The 19,027-nt window shown below is 36.9% G+C and overlaps 1 protein-coding gene across 1 annotated transcript in view; it reads left to right on the top strand.

Moving 5' to 3' along the window:
• The window catches only part of FAM135B (family with sequence similarity 135 member B), a 2,319,882-nt gene that overhangs the window by 1,428,595 nt on the left and 872,260 nt on the right, over positions 1-19,027 (top strand). The window contains exon 7 of the mRNA XM_044067284.1: positions 6,472-6,625. Within this exon, the coding sequence (XP_043923219.1) occupies positions 6,472-6,625 (154 nt within the window). The remainder of the gene's footprint in view (positions 1-6,471; positions 6,626-19,027) is intronic.

The following is a 19,027-nucleotide window of genomic DNA, read 5'->3' on the forward strand; positions in this document are numbered from 1 at the left end:
ATTACACATTAGTATTATGGACATACATCTCACTCCTGTTAATGTACACACTCTGGTCACAGCTTGACAACATGGGAGTGTAGATAGGACATACTTGAAATATTACTCTCCTAACAGTTTTGGGGGTTGCTACAGTGTCACACAGTGACATGTGTGTTCTCATAGATGTTTGACAATCACTTGTATTCCCTGTTTGCTGGCTAAACACCTGTGATCATCCCACAGACTTACCAGGGGGACAAGCAGCAGATATGGGCACATATACTGGACATTCCGGCCTCATCTATACAGCTGTGGGGTATGATTCTGTATGCAGCCCTATTCCACTCCCAGGATTCAGACCATGGCTGTGTCTGCTACGACTTAAACACTGTCCATCACAATTGTGTCTGCTATACAGATATTGCTGTATATCTCCTATCTGCTTTCTGTCTTATTAATCCCCTGTGCTTTTGCATTCTGACCTTGTATTACAACACTCTTATACAGATTTCCTAGACAGTTATATGTTGCAGGACAGTGAGGGCGACAGTGATGTGTAATACCTCATTATTCAGAGCAACTGCATATCATTCTTGTATTTCTGGGCACAGTGTTGGTATCTGACAGACCTGTGGGAGGAATGTTTATTAGCACTACCTGAATGTTCCCACACACCATACCAGATTCCACATTACTATTATGCACATACATCTCATTCTGTTACTGTACACACTCTGACCACAGCTTGACAAGTTGGGGTGTAAATGGGACATACGTGGCTTCTTATTCACATAATGTATTGGGGAGTTGCTAGTGTGCCAGTTTTGGTCTCACAAATGTGTGTCAATCAGTTGTATTTCCTGTTTGCTGCCAATACATCTGGGATCATCCCACTGATTTCTCAGGGGGACAGGTTGATAGGCAACAGATATGGGCCACTTTACTGGACATTCTGGACATATCTGTACAGTTGTGGGGTATGATTCTGTATGCAGACTACTACCACTGGCAGGATTCAAACCATGGCTGTGTGTGCTAAAAAAAATGGTTCACATCGCAGTTGCATGTGCTATTCAGTTTTGGTTGTCTGCATTTTCCTTGTTTACTGTCTATGTGTCTCTCCATTGTACTAAATGGCCTCTGGGGATTACAACTGTCATATACAGGCATTCCTACACATTCAGTTTATGGTGCATGTTGTGGGTAACACAGTGCTTACTACAACAGTACTATTACATGATTGCAAATCTACATTACCATATGATACCAGAATATACACATGCAGTCCAGCAGTTAGACCTGTTTTGTCAGGCTATTACAATTGTATTGACATACAAATAATATGAGACTCTTCCTGCGATATTCTCTAGTGTATGCAGTACTTGCCTTGAACAATACATGTTTTATACAGGCAATTAATTTACTACTACTTTTAGTTTTATTTCCTATGACAGTAAATGCATGAGTATTGCTGACCTGCCTCACGTCGCAAACTTGCCAGGTGACTGATGTGGGCCTCATGGTTCGTGGCCCACTCCATTGCAGCTGTGGAGGATGTTAGAGGAATATTTAGCCATACATATCCATGATATACCTGAGCTTGTAATTATCACACACATACTGAGGTGATACTTACACATGACTGGAATGTCCCTTGCCGCTCTAGCCTCTTGGAGCCACTCCTCCAAGAGGTCCCCCTTATACCGCTTCAGGTCGGCATAGTGGTACCTGACCTGCCCAACAGTTCAGGGTATGCCAGTGGCACTGGTGAGGTCACGAGCGAGATGATTCCAGCCTCCACCTTATATTGGGAGCCCTGGTACTGGCCCTGCACCAGTCTCTGATCATGGGCTTTGACAAGGAGTCCTGCCATGACCTTGGACTCCTGGATGCGCCAGTGCTGCTCCCGAAAGTGCACACCTTCTCCCCGTACTGCCATAGTGCCTACAAGGGGAAGCTACAACCAGTTGTGAGATGTATCCCCTCTTCTTGGGTTCAAGTAGGGCTGATTTCCCACACTTTTCCGTGATTGGTCAGTTTTGAAAAGGCTAAGCTATGGGCAAACCTGCTTACCTATGTTTGGACACAAAGAATTAGCTGCCCTACACATTGCTTACACCTCCTAAGCTGCCCTGTGCAATGCTTAGCATTGCTTACATTAGACTTTGCATTATAATTCCTTTTTGGCATTGCGTTAGTATTCATTGTTCATCTTATATGTATGCCTGGTATCCATGATTAATGTGTACGCACACTCTATGGGGTCCTTGTGTTTTATTGTGGACTTCGACACTCTATTATAATTACACCTCACTTCTGGGCTTACTGCTGTACTCCATTTCACATATTTATGTTATGTAGTGGGTTATGGAACATATGACTGTATACTGATTCCTTTCACAGGTTCAGTTTTGTTTTACTATGGTGAAGACTTATTTGCTGATACCTCATTCTTCTGTACTTCTGTGATGGCTTGGTGGTTAACTACTGTGACTATGGTATATAGAGTCCTGGATTCAAAACCTGCATGGCTATTTATTTTGTTGATGGGAAGAACAAGGGCCATTGGATACAGAGTGATTAAGGCACTTTTGAGCATTTGTAAGCAGGTTTGTGCAATGGTAAGCACTGCTAACCTGCCGTTACAACTGCTTACAGAGAGCTTAGCTTTACAATTGCTTAAGCAGTGTAGGCATTGCTTACAACCACGCAAACGGGCTTAAGCCCACTTACTAGAGCTTAAATATGCTTACTACTGCTTATTTGTGCTTAAACCTGCTTAGTAGTGCCTTATTCATTATGACACTGACATCTCACATGTTCATTTACTACAGTACTCCAGTTCATGAAAAGATGTTATTTAGTGGGTTATGCAACATAAATATTACTCATAACATACTTTGCCATGGGAAATAGAATGTGCTGCAGTGGGTCTCAAACTGGGAATGCCTACTTGTAAGGAGAATGCTCTGCCCACTACACTATTGCTATGCTGCTTTGTTTGCATATATCTTCCTTGTTATCCTCTTCAGCCATTTAAGCTGCATTAACTGTAGCTAAGCGATGGGCATACCTGCGCACCTATGGTTAGCTTTAATTGGATTAAAAAAAAAATAAAGGGTTTCTTAATTTTATTTATATACACTGTTGCTGTTGTACACAAGGGGAACTGTTGTGGGGGTTATGCAGTAACCTATGCGCAGTCTCGCTCATTTCATACCCTTTTCTGCTGTTCTTCATTGCGGGGGAATATATATTCTAAGAGTTCTGCTCTCAGACATGCCCCCTGCACTCTTACATGCTCCATGTAAGCCTAGGAGCTCAGGCAGCGTGCCTCATTACTATGCATGGTGCTCTGCCGTCCAAATGGTCACCTCTGTGCAGGACTAAGCTAGTCCTGCACGGAGGAATAGTAAATCCGGGGGTATATGTTCATCATGGTCGGCAAATATAGAATATTAAGATGTAGATGAAATGTGTTATATTTAGTGATACTGTCTATCTTACACAATCATACTCTGTCAGTGTAAAGTGCACATTATATGCATGCTGTACTGTATTTCTTTTTTCTGAGTGCATTTCGATCACGTAGTTGAAACTGAAGCTGTGTTCTGACTACATTGTATATATTTTAGTGTAAATAAAAACAGTGTGTGGGACTTTTTATTCTTAGGTCTGTCTAAAAATGAGTGGCACCCAGTAGAGCAAAAAAATAAATACATAAATCATAATTTCATATTTTGAATGCCACATGTTTTGCAAAGCCATGCCTCCTAGTTACTTCTCATAAAAGTATACATATTAAATCTTCCTGCTGGAAATATTTCAGTACAATGTGAAGTGTTACGTTTTTAAAATATACTGCAGACTCTCATTGTATTTTTAACATGTTCTACTATTTTACTAATTCTTTGTTGTAGTTTAAAGGTGTTTATGGTCATCTGATAATATTATTGCTCAACTAACCACAAAATGTTTTTTGTTTGATTCATCGATGATTTTAAGCTGCAGTAGTGTGACAGTAATGACACATACAAATGTCAAATGGCAGCTGATGACTCTTTATTGAAATTCATTTATGTTTTTTTTTTTAAGTTCATAGTTTCATAGTTTGTTTATACTGCATAACAGTGAATGACAAAACACAGGCTCAATTTCCATGAAGAGATTTGACTTCCAAACCAGTTATCGAATACCCTCTTCAATAAAGTGAAAGAGGTACTTATTCCAAATCCTAGCTATGCCTTGGGTTATACATTTTACTCTCAAGGCTGTTTTATATTTTGGGGATTAGAAAAGTTGAGTGTCTGTCTCTAGCCATTTTACTTGATTCCATTATTTCACCATTTAGCAAAAGGCAGGACTCTTCATGTGGTCGGTGGCAACTTATTGAATACATTTAAAATTTTTCTAAATACTCACAGTAAGTCAAATTCATATAGTTATGTTTTATTCTCATAAAATTCCTTGGACATTTTCTAGTAGTGATAGATCACATTTAGAATAAAAGCAATATGAAGAATTATATTCAGTAATAGGCATAGCATATATTTGGTAAACAATTTTACCAGAAATGGCACTGATCTGAAACTAAATTATTTTTCAGTAATATGTCCTTAATGCACATAGCCTCCGCCTTAACAAAGCAATCGTTGTTCTTAAAATATACATCTGAATTCACACGTAATCCTAAGTCTCAGAATTCAAACATTTCTTGAACAGTAGTAACTTCCAGGTTTAGCTTGTAATCTGATCTACAAGTGCTGAAACCCTCCATTTTTTGATGAGGCGATATGTAGGCCATGTTTATTTCACCAGTGAAATACATCTGACACATATGAGCTGAATCATACAAAATCAAATGGAGAGGATAAAAATTCTTCAGTTTTAATACTGTCTGCCTATTCAGACATCCAGCATGTGGTATTATTATACAACACAGAAAACACATAATTAAATATGATAGGGCCCACTGTTCGTGCCTTGAGGAACTCTATAAGAAATCTTTAACCCGTTGCAGTAGTGACCTTCCAGTTTATCACATTGACACCTTTTTCCATAATCTCATCCACTCAATAATGTAAGGATTAGATGTTCTTTCTTATTAAGGAAGTTATTATTATGACATAATAAATGCTACCAAATGGTTTGATAGGTCCAACTGTATCATACCTGCAGTGATGCCATAATCAAGTGCAATACTGGCTATATCGTAAAATTGTTCCAGAGTAGTTGGATTTGAATGTTTTTTTTAGGAAAGCCATATTAATTTAAATCTGCTGTGGCTGAATCGTTATCACTGCTGTTTAAAAGTGTTAGCAAGCACCTTTTGAACATTCACCCAGTAAGGAAGTCACACTAATAGGACAACAGAAATGTTATCATGTCCACCATTTTTATGGCACAAAATAAACTGGCTTCCATGTCACCAGTATCAGACTGTCTTCAAACATCCTGTTAAATAACATAATTAGTGGTTGCATTAGATGATCCTTAAGACTACTAATGAAAAAACCCAGTACTAAATCAGGTCCAGCCAAGCTTTTATTTTTAAACATTGATAATGTAGATCTAACCATGTCCTCAGTGAATACACGACATATTGATGGTGACTTATCTATATCTAAACTTTCTATTGAGAGATAGCTCTAAGTGTATACTAATGTTGCAAAAATAAGCATTCAACAGTCCTGCAGTATACTAGATATACTGTTGAAGTAATGACTTGTTTATTCAGTTTCTCCTTAAATGTCTGCCAATCATAATCCTTCCCTTCCTCAGAATATGTCATATAGGTAGTCATCATTTTTTTTTTGGTCAAGTCCATAACCCCTACCCCAACTGGCTGATGTAAGCACCTGTGTAACCTCAGAAGCAGTTGTGTGGGTGCTCCAACACATACTCACACACTCACCTAGAAGGGCTACTGTCATGGTCTTGGAACACCAAGCTCATATCAGTGGGTCCTTTGGCCATTGTAATCATGTAAGCCTTTGCTTGAATAGGACACATTTGGTTGACCTTGATAAACATTCTCCTACCCAAGATGGGTTAGCCTTTTCTTTATCCCCTGGACGGGTGAATCAGCATGAGTCACATTTTCCTACAGTACCCTACCCAGCTATTCTAATGCACAAACCACGAAACAAACTTGGCTCTTCATCCCTGTGTACCACGGAGCTGGGGTGATGGAGTAACAGCTTTTGATCTCATAACTACACGTCTGTTGCAAAGAAGATCCAAGTAGACACAGTCCATAAAATGTGTGAGGGAAAATGTCAAATGATATCTCTCTGTTACCAGCAATAACATGCACACAATGTCAGACCTTATGAACTTATTGACCAGTTTTCATCTGTATTTGTCTTTTTAAAGTGCATGGAATGATGCGATAGCTTTGAAATTCACAATTTATTTTACAATTAAGAATGTTTTCTTTTCTTTTAGAACTGACGACATTTGTGGTAATAAGTATTTTTCTCCCCACAGGGAAGTTTTTATGTCCCTTCAGAAAGCTGCCTGCAACATGCTTATGAGCTGCATAAGAGATTATGTCATCTTCTTCTGACAACATACTCTGGCTTACTGTCCTATACTTCATCTATTTCAACAGAATTTCCTGGGCTACCACAGATTCATTTAGGTAATTAAAATTAAGTAAGAAATTCCTTCATTGCTAGTGTGTGTGTGTGTGTGTGTGTGTGTGTGTGTGTGTGTGTGTGTGTGTGTGGGGGGTGAAACTTAACTCTCCAGATTTTTCTCTGAATGTTCAGATTTTTGCTACATACTTTTAGTCTGTTCCTCATAAAATTTAAGGTTTCCTGACAAACCATTGAGGATTGAATTCAGTGAATAATGACAGACATTTGAGTTTCAGACTTCATACCTTTTGCAAAATGAATACCAATAAAAAGCTATTATTGTATTAACTTTCAAAGCTTATTAAGAGCGATATTTAAAAAAAAGTCCCTATTTTTGACCTTTCCAGAATTCTTCCACTAAGAGCTTTAGAGGTGCAGTGTGTGTGTGTGTGTGTGTGTGTGTGTGTGTGTGTGTGTGTGTGTGTACGCTCTTCTGTTTGTAATATGTATATGGGTAATACTGTATAGTATGGAAATAGTAAACATCCAGGAAGTAGATTTTAAGTTTACTTTGGTAACTATGGAGGCTAATGAATAAAAATAGTATTTTTATCTGTCTATTGTATGTCATCTATTTTTCTAAAACACTTGTCAAGATTATGGTTGTAGTGATAGCAAGCAGGTCAAAATTCCCTATTGTCAGCAACAGTCTCCAACCCATGCTGTGGGCTTTCCATGTTCTTATATTCAGAGGCAGCTAAGAGATATAATCCTTTCTAGAAGTCCTACCTGTGTCCTGGAGTTTCCTCTTACTAAGCTCTTCCTGTTATACTTTATCTGAGGGGTGGGGGCACCTGTGAAGAACCCTGGAAAAGCAGCATCTCTGCTCTCAAATCCTTTCTGGCTGACAAGCTTAATTTTCTGTTATGTACAGAGAGCCCAGTAACCACGTGAAAGAGCTTATGTCCACTAGTTTTATCTCTTGTCTTATCTTATCAGTCACCCACAATTTGTATTACTATAGCTAAGAACAAAGGAAGAGGGCATCAACTGAGTAGTAAAATAAGATGCCAATTGTGTTACTTAGCTCATACTTCACCACTACTGTCCAGTGCAGTGTCATGACTGTTACCACCTCTCCAAGCATCCATTGCTCATTTACCTAATTCTTTCTAATCTCACTCCTATGCAAGATGCTACTGACACTTAAAGTTTTCCACTTCAGTTAGTTCACTCCTTCTCATATGAAAGCAATCCAAATTATTCATTTGTGGGACAGACCTATGATTCTCTAATTTGGAGGGGCAGAATTTAAATTCACTCATGTTTCAATCAGCAGAAAACTGTTTCAATGAATGCTGGCGATCACAGCTGTTTGGCATAAAGAGGATAATATGTCTGGGTACAGCAAGCATGCATATAGTATCATGTTACACAACTGAAAACTACTTTGCCTCTAAATTGCTAACCTCTACATAAGAATTATGAAGAGGAAAAGAGACAAGTCATTCCTTTGGTGGAGTCCTAAACTTAACTTGAGTTTATTCAGATTAACACAGAAAATTATTTGGACAGAGCTTAAGCTTTGCAAATACAGGGACTGAAATGCACACAGCATCTGACCTAGACATTGATTTCTGTTAACTCCTCCCTCAAGTTATTCCTGGGTATCTGTTTATATGCCTTCTTCCAGTCCACAAAATAGACACTTGCAGCAAACTTGTATCACTTCTACTTTATGTGTTCAAGGGCAAAGAGCTGATCTACTCTTCCATCTCTAGGACATAACTTGCATTGCTCCCCCTGAGTATGATATGGGTTATCTATTGAATAAAGACACCTTTCCAGCTCCCTGGTAAAGGTTTTTGTAGGATGGCTGAGAAATATGATCCTTCTATAACTGAAACACTCTTATATTCCCCTTTTTGGAAGTAGAGAGGACCGCCCCATGTTGACATTCCTAACATAGTATCCCCGCCTTCCATGCTACATTAAAAGAAGCATGTTAATCCCAACATTTCAAGACTATATACAGCCATCAGAATTTTAAAACAAGTCTTATCCACTCCCACAGATTTTTACTGTGGAGCTATTTAATCATCTCACTGATGTCATCTGCATAAATGGGCTCAGGCCCACCTCTTCAGTCATTACGTTCACAAAGGCAGCCATGTCCACTCGGTTCAGAGGATCCTGAAAGTATTTTTTCTTTTTCCTGACAGTGTCCCCACTCAAAAGTAAGCATTGTCATATATTGCTGAGAACAGCCTGAATAATCTTGTTCATCCCCACTCCAACTTTCCAATCTCAGGTTGTTGCTAAAACTTTCTTGAGACCAAGCAAAAATCATTCCCTGTGGAATTGCCAAGCTTCTACACTGAAGCCTTAAATTTGGTAGCTCCTCCAGCTGCTGTATTCCTGCAATGTTGATAGTTGTCTGTCAAATCCAGTGACAGCTCCAACCCCACTAACTTTACACAGAATGTCTTGTTTTTAAACTTGATGGCATCTGTCTTCACTGATGTTCACCAGCAGTTTCCTGGGCAGCTGCTTTGACAGGCAGCAGTCACCATACTGCTGCAGCTCTCCTTGCACTCACTGCTTTAACTATTAAAGTCTTGAACCCTTTCCATTGGACATCTCCCAATATGTAGAAACAGTCTTTCTGGAGGTTAGTATTGAATTCATTCTATACAGTAGCATCTTCTGAGCATTCTTGTGACACTGCTATTTATTTAAATGTCTTGAATGTGTGCGGCAGCTGCTCCAGCCATCTGACCCTGCAAATATCAAATGTTAGTCTCAGGATTTTCAGCTCTTCTCTTGACATGAGGATCTAGAAAGTACAGCTTCAAGTCTGATGGTGAAATTAATTGTTGACCTTTGGCCAAGGTTTACTGCTACCATGTTTAGTAATGGACAACTTTGTGTTCGAATGCACTGTTCATTATGGGCAATTCTGAGTATCCTGAAGCCCTGTAAGAGCTGTGCCATTTTTTTTATCAATTGTTATATCATTCTCTTGCCCTGGAAATGTAAAAATGGCGTTAAAATAACATAGCCCATATTTGTGAAATGAATGTGCTCTGGCTGGAACACGCAGGTCTCTTATAACAGTATCAGCGTGTATGAGATTATTTGTCTTCTTACAGTGGTCGCCTTAGGTCTTTTAAGTAAGTTTTTTTTTTCATTTAACAGTAGTTGAATACAGACATGTAATGAGTACTAAAAGTAAAGTAGTATTTACAAATAATTGGATGGAATACACAAGGCACACGGATATTACATTCTATTAATGGTTGTATATTTTTCTTATAGTGCCTCATAGTACCATGGATTTTATTTTGGAGTAGCATGAACTAATAATTACAGGAACAATTGCAAAATACTGTTTTTGCTGCTGATAATGTTGTTGCTATAACAATTAATCAACATGAACACATACAGTATTACAATGAAAATATCCCACTGTAAGAAGAACAGATTTATGGATTTATGCAAACAGTCTATGAACAGCATATGCAGACATTACACTTGTAAAAATGCTGGTATACAAGATAATCCTCCATGAAAGAAACACCGCTGGTTTGAATTTTTCTAAAAAGCTAGCCTTACATGAGAGGACTGCAGGGAGCTGGGTAATATTTCATCAATAAGGGAGCAGGTTTGTCTGATGTTATATGCAGGTTGATGATATAATTAAAAAAGATACAGCCAAAACAAGTAATAAAAAGAAGAAGTGAGCGACAGACAGAATCAACAAAAACAGAGAAAGGAGAATAGCCATCTGATAGCAGTAACTACCTCTATAATAATCCCTATGAGAAATAGCCACAGACATAAAAAGAATACAATGCTGGCTTACTACGATCTCATAGGGTGAATAAAATCAATTTTAGTGGCACATGCCTGAAATATGAAAGAACTTACTGTGACAAATACACATGAGGATAAATTAGGAAGATGTAGGAATAAAGACCTAGAAGTCAGAAAGGTTTGTTCTCTGGGAAACTACTGTTTGCAGTTTGTTTGGTGAACAAGAGAGCCAGTCATTAAAAGTTACTGTTTTAGGACTAGTATAGCCAAGTTACCCTGTAGCAGCTGCAACACTTCAATACAGCATGACTGACTACAAGTGTATTAACATTTAAGCAAGCTGACAATAGAAGTTGTCCTATAAAAAGTGCACACGCTGATTAGTACACTTGTTTTGCTAATCTGCTGATCAAATTTATATTGCTGCTAATGCAACTTCATGCAAAAAATCATAATACCTTATTAGTATTGCTTTTGAATAAAAAAAAAATGTACATGCTAAAATACCTGTTTAAAGAATGCAAAGCTATAGGAAGTAAATAAGCAAAATATTCTTTCCATGCAGTAATTCCCTTCATTTGCCAGCAGTCTTATTATAGACTTTATATGCTTTACAAATACATGTACACTGGCATGCAGATATAGTTTCTCATGGCATTTGAACTATGAATTCTAGGATTAATAATCAGGTTAGATAGTGAGTGAGAGACCTTGTGCTTTGCATGTTATGAAAATGTCTGCTTGTGATTCAGAATCATAGTCTCCTGAATCTGATATCGAAATCAAACCCTCTCACCTGCTTTGACACTACAATGATTTCATCAACAGGAATGTTTACAAATCATAGTTCTTCTGATGACCTGATGAGTAATAGAAACACTGGTAGATATCGTACAGGAGTCATATGCATAGAAAATCTTGACATGATCTGTATATATTTCTCAAATAAATTATTTTAGTGCAGGTAATGGCTGTGGGTGTTTGGTAAACAGCAAATTTTGGGCTTGAGAGGTGACAAGACTTGTAATGAGCTATTGCTCACCCTATCTAATCATCTTCTCACACCTAGCAACACTAGAAGAGAAATAATCTTACTCCATTTTTATGAGATGTCTTGAATGAATCCGTTTATTCATCCGTATTTATTAAACACTAATCCAATGACCTGTTTCTTGTTCAGCTTGTGGATAAGTACAAACCACAGTGTGAAATGATTACAATATATATGTATATATATATATATATATATATATATAGATATAGATATATATATAATCTTAACATAAAATAACAAAATAAGTTGTACATTTTGGATTCAAATATTGAAGTAACATATTTTCTTTCAGTACATTCCTTAAGATGATTTTGGAAGATATACAAGGAAGGAATACTGGGTAAATGCACGTAGCTAAAAAAGTATTAGGTGGGTGTGTTAACATCATTCACATTATGGGAATCAAAGTACTCAACAGATAGATATAACTTGTATGAAACTTTATAATTAGGGAATTAGAAGACATAGGACAAGAGTGGGGTTCTAATATATTAAAAAATAAATAAAAAAATAGAACAAGAGGTGGGGGAGTATGATTATTTATGTATTTATATATGTATTTATGTATGTATTTATGTATTTGTTCATGTATTTATGTATGTATGTATTTATTTATTTATTTATGCATTTATTTATTTGTTTATACAGATTTGATTACTGGGGTTGTCGAACTGGGTAGGACCCAGTTTACAATGGATGCAAAAGGAGAAAAGTTCCAAAGTATTAAAACACATTTTAAGAACAGTCATTTTACAATTTTCAAAAATAATATGAAAAAATCATCTGCAGTATAATTATACGAAATTAGACATAATATGAGCACATTGGTTAAGAACACATACAGGTTATATGATAGTGACTTAATATTTAGAGACATTTTAGCCAGTTTATAGAGAAATTAAAGGTAAGTTATTTTGATACAAGCAGGAATTGCAATATGACAGGGCAGAAAAGCAGGGTTATGGTTTATTTAGAGAGAAAGTCATGGGAGAAAAAAATGATAGAGGTAAGGAGGTGAGTGAAAAAGGGTCTATATCAAAACTTCAAATCATCAAAAGAATCAACACCAAATAATTAAAACAACACAATGTCAAACATACAAAACAGTGATGTTTTTTTTTTCCCAGGGGAAAAAAAAAACACTTCTTCAAAAAAAAAGAAAAAAAACAAAAAAAAAAAAAAAAAACAAATCCACAGACAAAATAAAGTGGGGCTGTGCCCCTCACACCCCTGCTAATTAAATATACCAACTACGAGATTGCACAACAGTGGAGGAAATGGCAAAGTTCCGACAATGGCCCAGGGATTTTTTCCCCCTTGGGAAAAAAAATCACTGTTCCAGCCGTTCGGCATTCTGTGGTTCACTTATTTGCAGTTGATGTAAGAGCATTCGCTCTTTTGATCTTTCAACTTCCTAATATAGGCCCATGAAAAAGGGAAAGAAGGAAGTGTAAGGTATAAATATGTACTTAAGTAAATAAAGCCAGGAACTGAGCGACAGTGAGGAAGTCAAACGATGCAAAAATTAATTAAAATCTCCACTTTTAATACAAAAATATAAGACAGGATAAGCGCTTTTGCAAGTAGCTTCACCAGATCCATACAAAAATCCAAGTGTTAACTGCATGCTTATATACCTGCAGATCATGACTCATACTCATGGTTAATTAGCAAACAATGTACTGCCCATCATTTTTAAAGATATAGATGATGTTTAAAATGATAGATAAAAACAATATATAAAAGCTTCATAAAATGCATTGCTGAAAGATAAATAATGGCTAGGCATCAAATTACAAACATATTGATCAGAATATTATGACTAACTGAATAATATTAAGAAACACAAAACTATATATAAATTAAAAAGTAAATACATCTGTATATAATCAGTGTATAACAATTCATTTGACATTTCTACGTTGTTTTAGTTTTGGTCTTATAGAGGCTCTCTCATTCAGGCCAAAACCTTTGTCAGCCCTTAATGAAATAATCCATTGCATTTCCTTACTTTCTGTGTAGGTTCTGATATCACCTCCTTACATTAGGAGAAATAACTTCTAGCACCTTGAATAAAAAGTAATGTTCATTGTTGTTTAATGTAATATGTTTGGCTAGAGCATTGTGCAATGTACCTCTCTTCATATGATAGATATGCTCCCTCATCCTATCTCTTAAGGGCGATTAGTCTTGCCTACGTAGAATGACGGGCAGGATTGACAAGTAGCCAAATAAACCACATCTGATGTCATACAGTTTGCATCTGCTTGTATCATAAATACTTTCTGTAAGTCTGGTTGAAAAAACTGAGTGTTACTGTCAATAAAAGGGCAAAATTACAATGCCCACATGGCCATTACAACCACCCTTATTATCACTTTTATAGTTTTAGGGTAACAAAGTATCCTTTTTAAATTATGTTTATTCCTATAAAGGAAAGTGGGTGTCTCACCCACGATCCATTTTAAATCACTTTCAACATGTAAGATACCCCAATGCCTATTAATAACTTCCTTGATTTTGAAGTAGTCAGAAGAAAATTGTGTTGAAAATCTAATACTGTGGTTATTACAGTTATTACCTAAAGGATTATCAAATTCCCTAGGACCAAAATAAGGTGCTGCTCTAGTGCAACACAATTCATATATATCATCCATATGGGAGTTGATTTCAGTTGGGGTATAACCCCTATTGACCAATCTGTTTTTCAGGCTAGTTAACTCAGTTTCAAAGCCATCATTCGTAGGGTTTAATCTTGAGGCCCTGATAGCCTGTCCTCTTATAATATTTTTAAAAACGTAAGGGGGGTGCATACTGGATCTAGAAAGTAAGGTGTTACTATAACAGGCCTTACGATGTACACCTGTATTGATTATGTCGTTCGGTAATCTCTCAATAAAGAAATCTAGGAACTCTATCCTACATGAGGAATGTTGCATGGTAAACTTAAGGCAAGTCGTAAAGTTATTCATCATGAAATGCATGGATTCTAGTTGTTCAATAGTGCCATCCCATAAAATGAAAAGTTCGTCGACGAAACGTCGATAAAACAGTACGTGTTGCCTGAACATCTCCTCACGAAAAAGCACATGTTCTTCCCAATATGCAAGAAACATATTTGCGTAGCTGTTGGCACATGGTGTGCCCATTGCTATGCCTTCCTTCTGTCTATAAACAGTGGTCATGAACATAAAGAAGTTATTCTCTAAGACCAACTCCAGAAAATACACTATCAAATCTATTAAAACCATAGAATAATTACTATGCTCTTTTAGATATTCCATTACATAAGTCAGCCCTAAGTCATTGGGAATGACAGTGAACAAAGATTGTACATCTAAGGTGACAAATAAATAGCCAGTACTTGTACCAAGATGCTTAATACATTCATAAAGGTCAATAAGAAATTGCCTAGAGTCTTTTAATACTGTGATACTATCAGATAAAACTTGTTTCAATTGCTTTTCAATAAATACAGAGAGGTGTTCAGTTAGCCAACCACGACCTGAGACTATAGGTCTCATCGGTGGATCATAAGGGTCTTTATGTATTTTGGGCAAGCCATTGATAGTCAGAATGACTGGATGTAGAATATTCAGATATTCATAGAGGTTCTTGTCTATTAGTTTACTTTTAAAAATATCATGCAAAGATTGTTTCACATGGTTGGTCACTATATGTACACTTTCTAGAGAGACAGTTTCATAGAAATTATCTTGCAGCATAGTGGTCATGCTGTTAGTGTAGTCAGACATGTTTAAAATGACTATTTTACCGCCCTTATCGGCAGGTCTAATAATGATGCTAGAGTCATTCTGTAGTTTATTCAAACATAGCCTTTCTTTATGTGAGAGATTATCTCTGGTTTTAAATATTTGTCTAGTGTCTCTACCACCATAATAATTATACAATTCATCTTCTGTTAATTTAAGATAGGCTTCCAGAAGGGGGTGGTGTAATGGTGTAAAATCACTCAAATTCTTAAAAACAAATTTATTATCCTCTGTAGCACTAGTGTTAGTATCCTTGTAAAGAAGCTTTAGCATGACATTTCTACAAAAGATTCTTAAATCAACAATAGTATCAACTAGTCTACTCTGATTTTTAGGAATAAAGTTCAGGCCTTTACTCAGAAGCTGAATGTCCTCAGAGGTGAGTACAATATCAGATAGATTATAGACTAACGCTTGTTGGTCCATATTTTTTTGAGAGTTTTTGTGTTGCAAACTCTTCTGAGAGTTTCCTCTTCTGTCTCCCTCTGCTTAGGGAGCATCCTCTTGGCGGGCCTTTCTCCATTCGAACAGGTAAGGGAAAAGACAGAGCATTAGTGAAAGACCTATTCATGTTGGCATCTCTAGGTCTGACAACAACCTCCCCATTAGTGTCAGTAAAAGTAGGTTTATTTTTAACAATATGTACTTCTGGGTATAAGTTCATATCAGAACCCATGCTGGGATGGACAATATGTATGACGTCTACAGTGTCATTATGATTGTCCATAGTGGAGTCAATTCCATGCGAATCACTAATAACAACGCTCCTGGTTTTACTGGCAGTACCCATGTCAGTAATGCTTAAATTAGTAGCGTCATTATTGCTACAGGCTTTATCATTGTATTTAGAGCCAGAAATGTCATTTCTCATACACTTTTCTATATGCGTTTCATTCACTGTAACATTTCTATGACTTACATTTTCCAAATCAGATCGCTTATTTAAAAAGTTATTATCATTGTTATTGTGATTAGCTGGTCGTTGTACCATTTCATTTTGTCCTTGGACATGCCTCGGCCACATAAAGACATGGCCTTGCTTAAAATCGTTGATGTCCCTGGTGACTTTATGTCGTTTCTGTTGCAACAGTTTGTGCTCAAAAGCAGAGACACTGTCCAACAGATTATCAAACGATGACTGTACAAATGCCATTGGAAAGTCATTAAACAAGGTCTGTTGTTGCATGTTAATATTGTCTATTATTTTGGCTTCCTCTGGAAGGAAGAAGTCTATAAGGAGCTGTAAGTATTTGCGACTTACCTCTATATTCAGTCGCTGCCACTGTGCCAGCAGTTCAGGATAATTTCTGCCATGACTTGGCATTGTGAAAACACGCAAACCACGTGGAATTATGTTCTTTTCTAAACAAAAGTGGAAATGCATCCTCTGCGTTTGGAGATGCTTTAACTTCATAAAGCTTTTCTCAATACCGTCAAGGAGTGTGTGTAGTTTGTCTGAATCGATGGTCGCTCCAGTTACATCATCAGTGACTGACTCACTCTCGAAAAACCAGGAAGAACTAGTCGCTCCTTTCAAATGCTGTTGAAACCTTAACTGTAAGGCATCATAACCATGGTCTTCACCTCTTGGAATGCCACAGTTATCACTTCTTGGGTTATAATCCAGTTCGATATTCGCCATGAGTGTATCAAGTGTAAAATCACTATAAAAACTCACTCCTGCCCACGGAAGTGAAAAAGAATAATAATGTAGCAAAGTAAATCCAATGGGACAGGTAAACGCTCAGGTTCACAGAAAAAAAGTTTAAAATAAGTAAATAAAGCCAGGAACTGAGCGACAGTGAGGAAGTCAAACGATGCAAAAATTAATTAAAATCTCCACTTTTAATACAAAAATATAAGACAGGATAAGCGCTTTCGCAAGTAGCTTCATCAGATCCATACAAAAATCCAAGTGTTAACTGCATGCTTATATACCTGCAGATCATGACTCATACTCATGGTTAATTAGCAAACAAGGTACTGCCCATCATTTTTAAAGATATAGATGATGTTTAAAATGATAGATAAAAACAATATATAAAAGCTTCATAAAATGCATTGCTGAAAGATAAATAATGGCTAGGCATCAAATTGCAAACATATTGATCAGAATATTATGACTAACTGAATAATATTAAGAAACACAAAACTATATATAAATTAAAAAGTAAATACATCTGTATATAATCAGTGTATACCAATTCATTTGACATTTCTACGTTGTTTTAGTTTTGGTCTTATAGAGGCTCTCTCATTCAGGCCAAAACCTTTGTCAGCCCTTAATGAAATAATCCATTGCATTTCCTTACTTTCTGTGTAGGTTCTGATATCACCTCCCCTTACATTAGGAGAAATAACTTCTAGCTCCTTGAATAAAAAGTAATGTTCATTGTTGTTTAATGTAATATGTTTGGCTAGAGCATTGTGCAATGTACCTCTCTTCATATGATAGATATGCTCCCTCATCCTATCTCTTATGGGGCGATTAGTCTTGCCTACATAGAATGACGGGCAGGATTGACAAGTAGCCAAATAAACCACATCTGATGTCATACAGTTTGCATCTGCTTGTATCATAAATACTTTCTGTAAGTCTGGTTGAAAAAACTGAGTGTTACTGTCAATAAAAGGGCAAAAATTACAATGCCCACATGGCTTCGTACAACCACCCTTATTATCACTTGCCCTTATTATCACAATGCCAAGTCAGGGCAGAGATTATCCTGAACTGCTGGCACAGTGGCAGTGACTGAATATAGAGGTAAGTTGCAAATACTTACAGCTCCTTATAGACTTCTTCCTTCCGGAGGAAGCCAAAATAATAGACAATATTAACATGCAACAACAGACCTTGTTTAATGACTTTCCAATGGCATTTGTACAGTCATCGTTTGATAATCTGTTGGACAGTGTCTCTCCTTTTGAGCGCAAACTGTTGCAACAGAAACGACATAAAGTCACGAGGGACATCAACGATTTTAAGCAAGGCCATGTCTTTATGTGGCCGAGGCATGTCCAAGGACAAAATGAAATGGTACAACGACCAGCTAATCACAATAACAATGATAATAACTTTTTAAATAAGCGATCTGATTTGGAAAATGTAAGTCATAGAAATGTTACAGTGAATGAAACGCATATAGAAAAGTGTATGAGAAATGACATTTCTGGCTCTAAATACAATGATAAAGCCTGTAGCAATAATGACGCTCCTAATTTAAGCATTACTGACATGGGTACTGCCAGTAAAACCAGGAGCGTTGTTACTAGTGATTCGCGTGGAATTGTCTCCACTATGGACAATCATAACGACACTGTAGACGTCATACATATTGTCCATCCCAGCATGGGTTCTGATACGAACTTATACCCAGAAGTACATATTGTTAAAAATAAACCTACTTTTACTGACACTAATGGGGAGGTTGTTGTCAGACCTAGAGATGCCAACATGAATAGGTCTTTCACTAATGCTCTGTCTTTTCCCTTACCTGTTCGAATGGAGAAAGGCCCGCCAAGAGGACGCTCCCTAAGCAGAGGGAGACAGAAGAGGAAACTCTCAGAAGAGTTTGCAACACAAAAAACTCTCAAAAAAATATGGACCAACAAGCGTTAGTCTATAATCTATCTGATATTGTACTCACCTCTGAGGACATTCAGCTTCTGAGTAAAGGCCTGAACTTTATTCCTAAAAATCAGAGTAGATTAGTTGATACTATTGTTGATTTAAGAATCTTTTGTAGAAATGTCATGCTAAAGCTTCTTTACAAGGATACTAACACTAGTGCTACACAGGATAATAAATTTGTTTTTAAGAA

Source organism: Protopterus annectens, chromosome 3.part1, assembly GCF_019279795.1.
Source record: "Protopterus annectens isolate FY-2018-M chromosome 3.part1, PAN1.0, whole genome shotgun sequence".
Classification (NCBI taxonomy): domain Eukaryota; kingdom Metazoa; phylum Chordata; order Ceratodontiformes; family Protopteridae; genus Protopterus; species Protopterus annectens.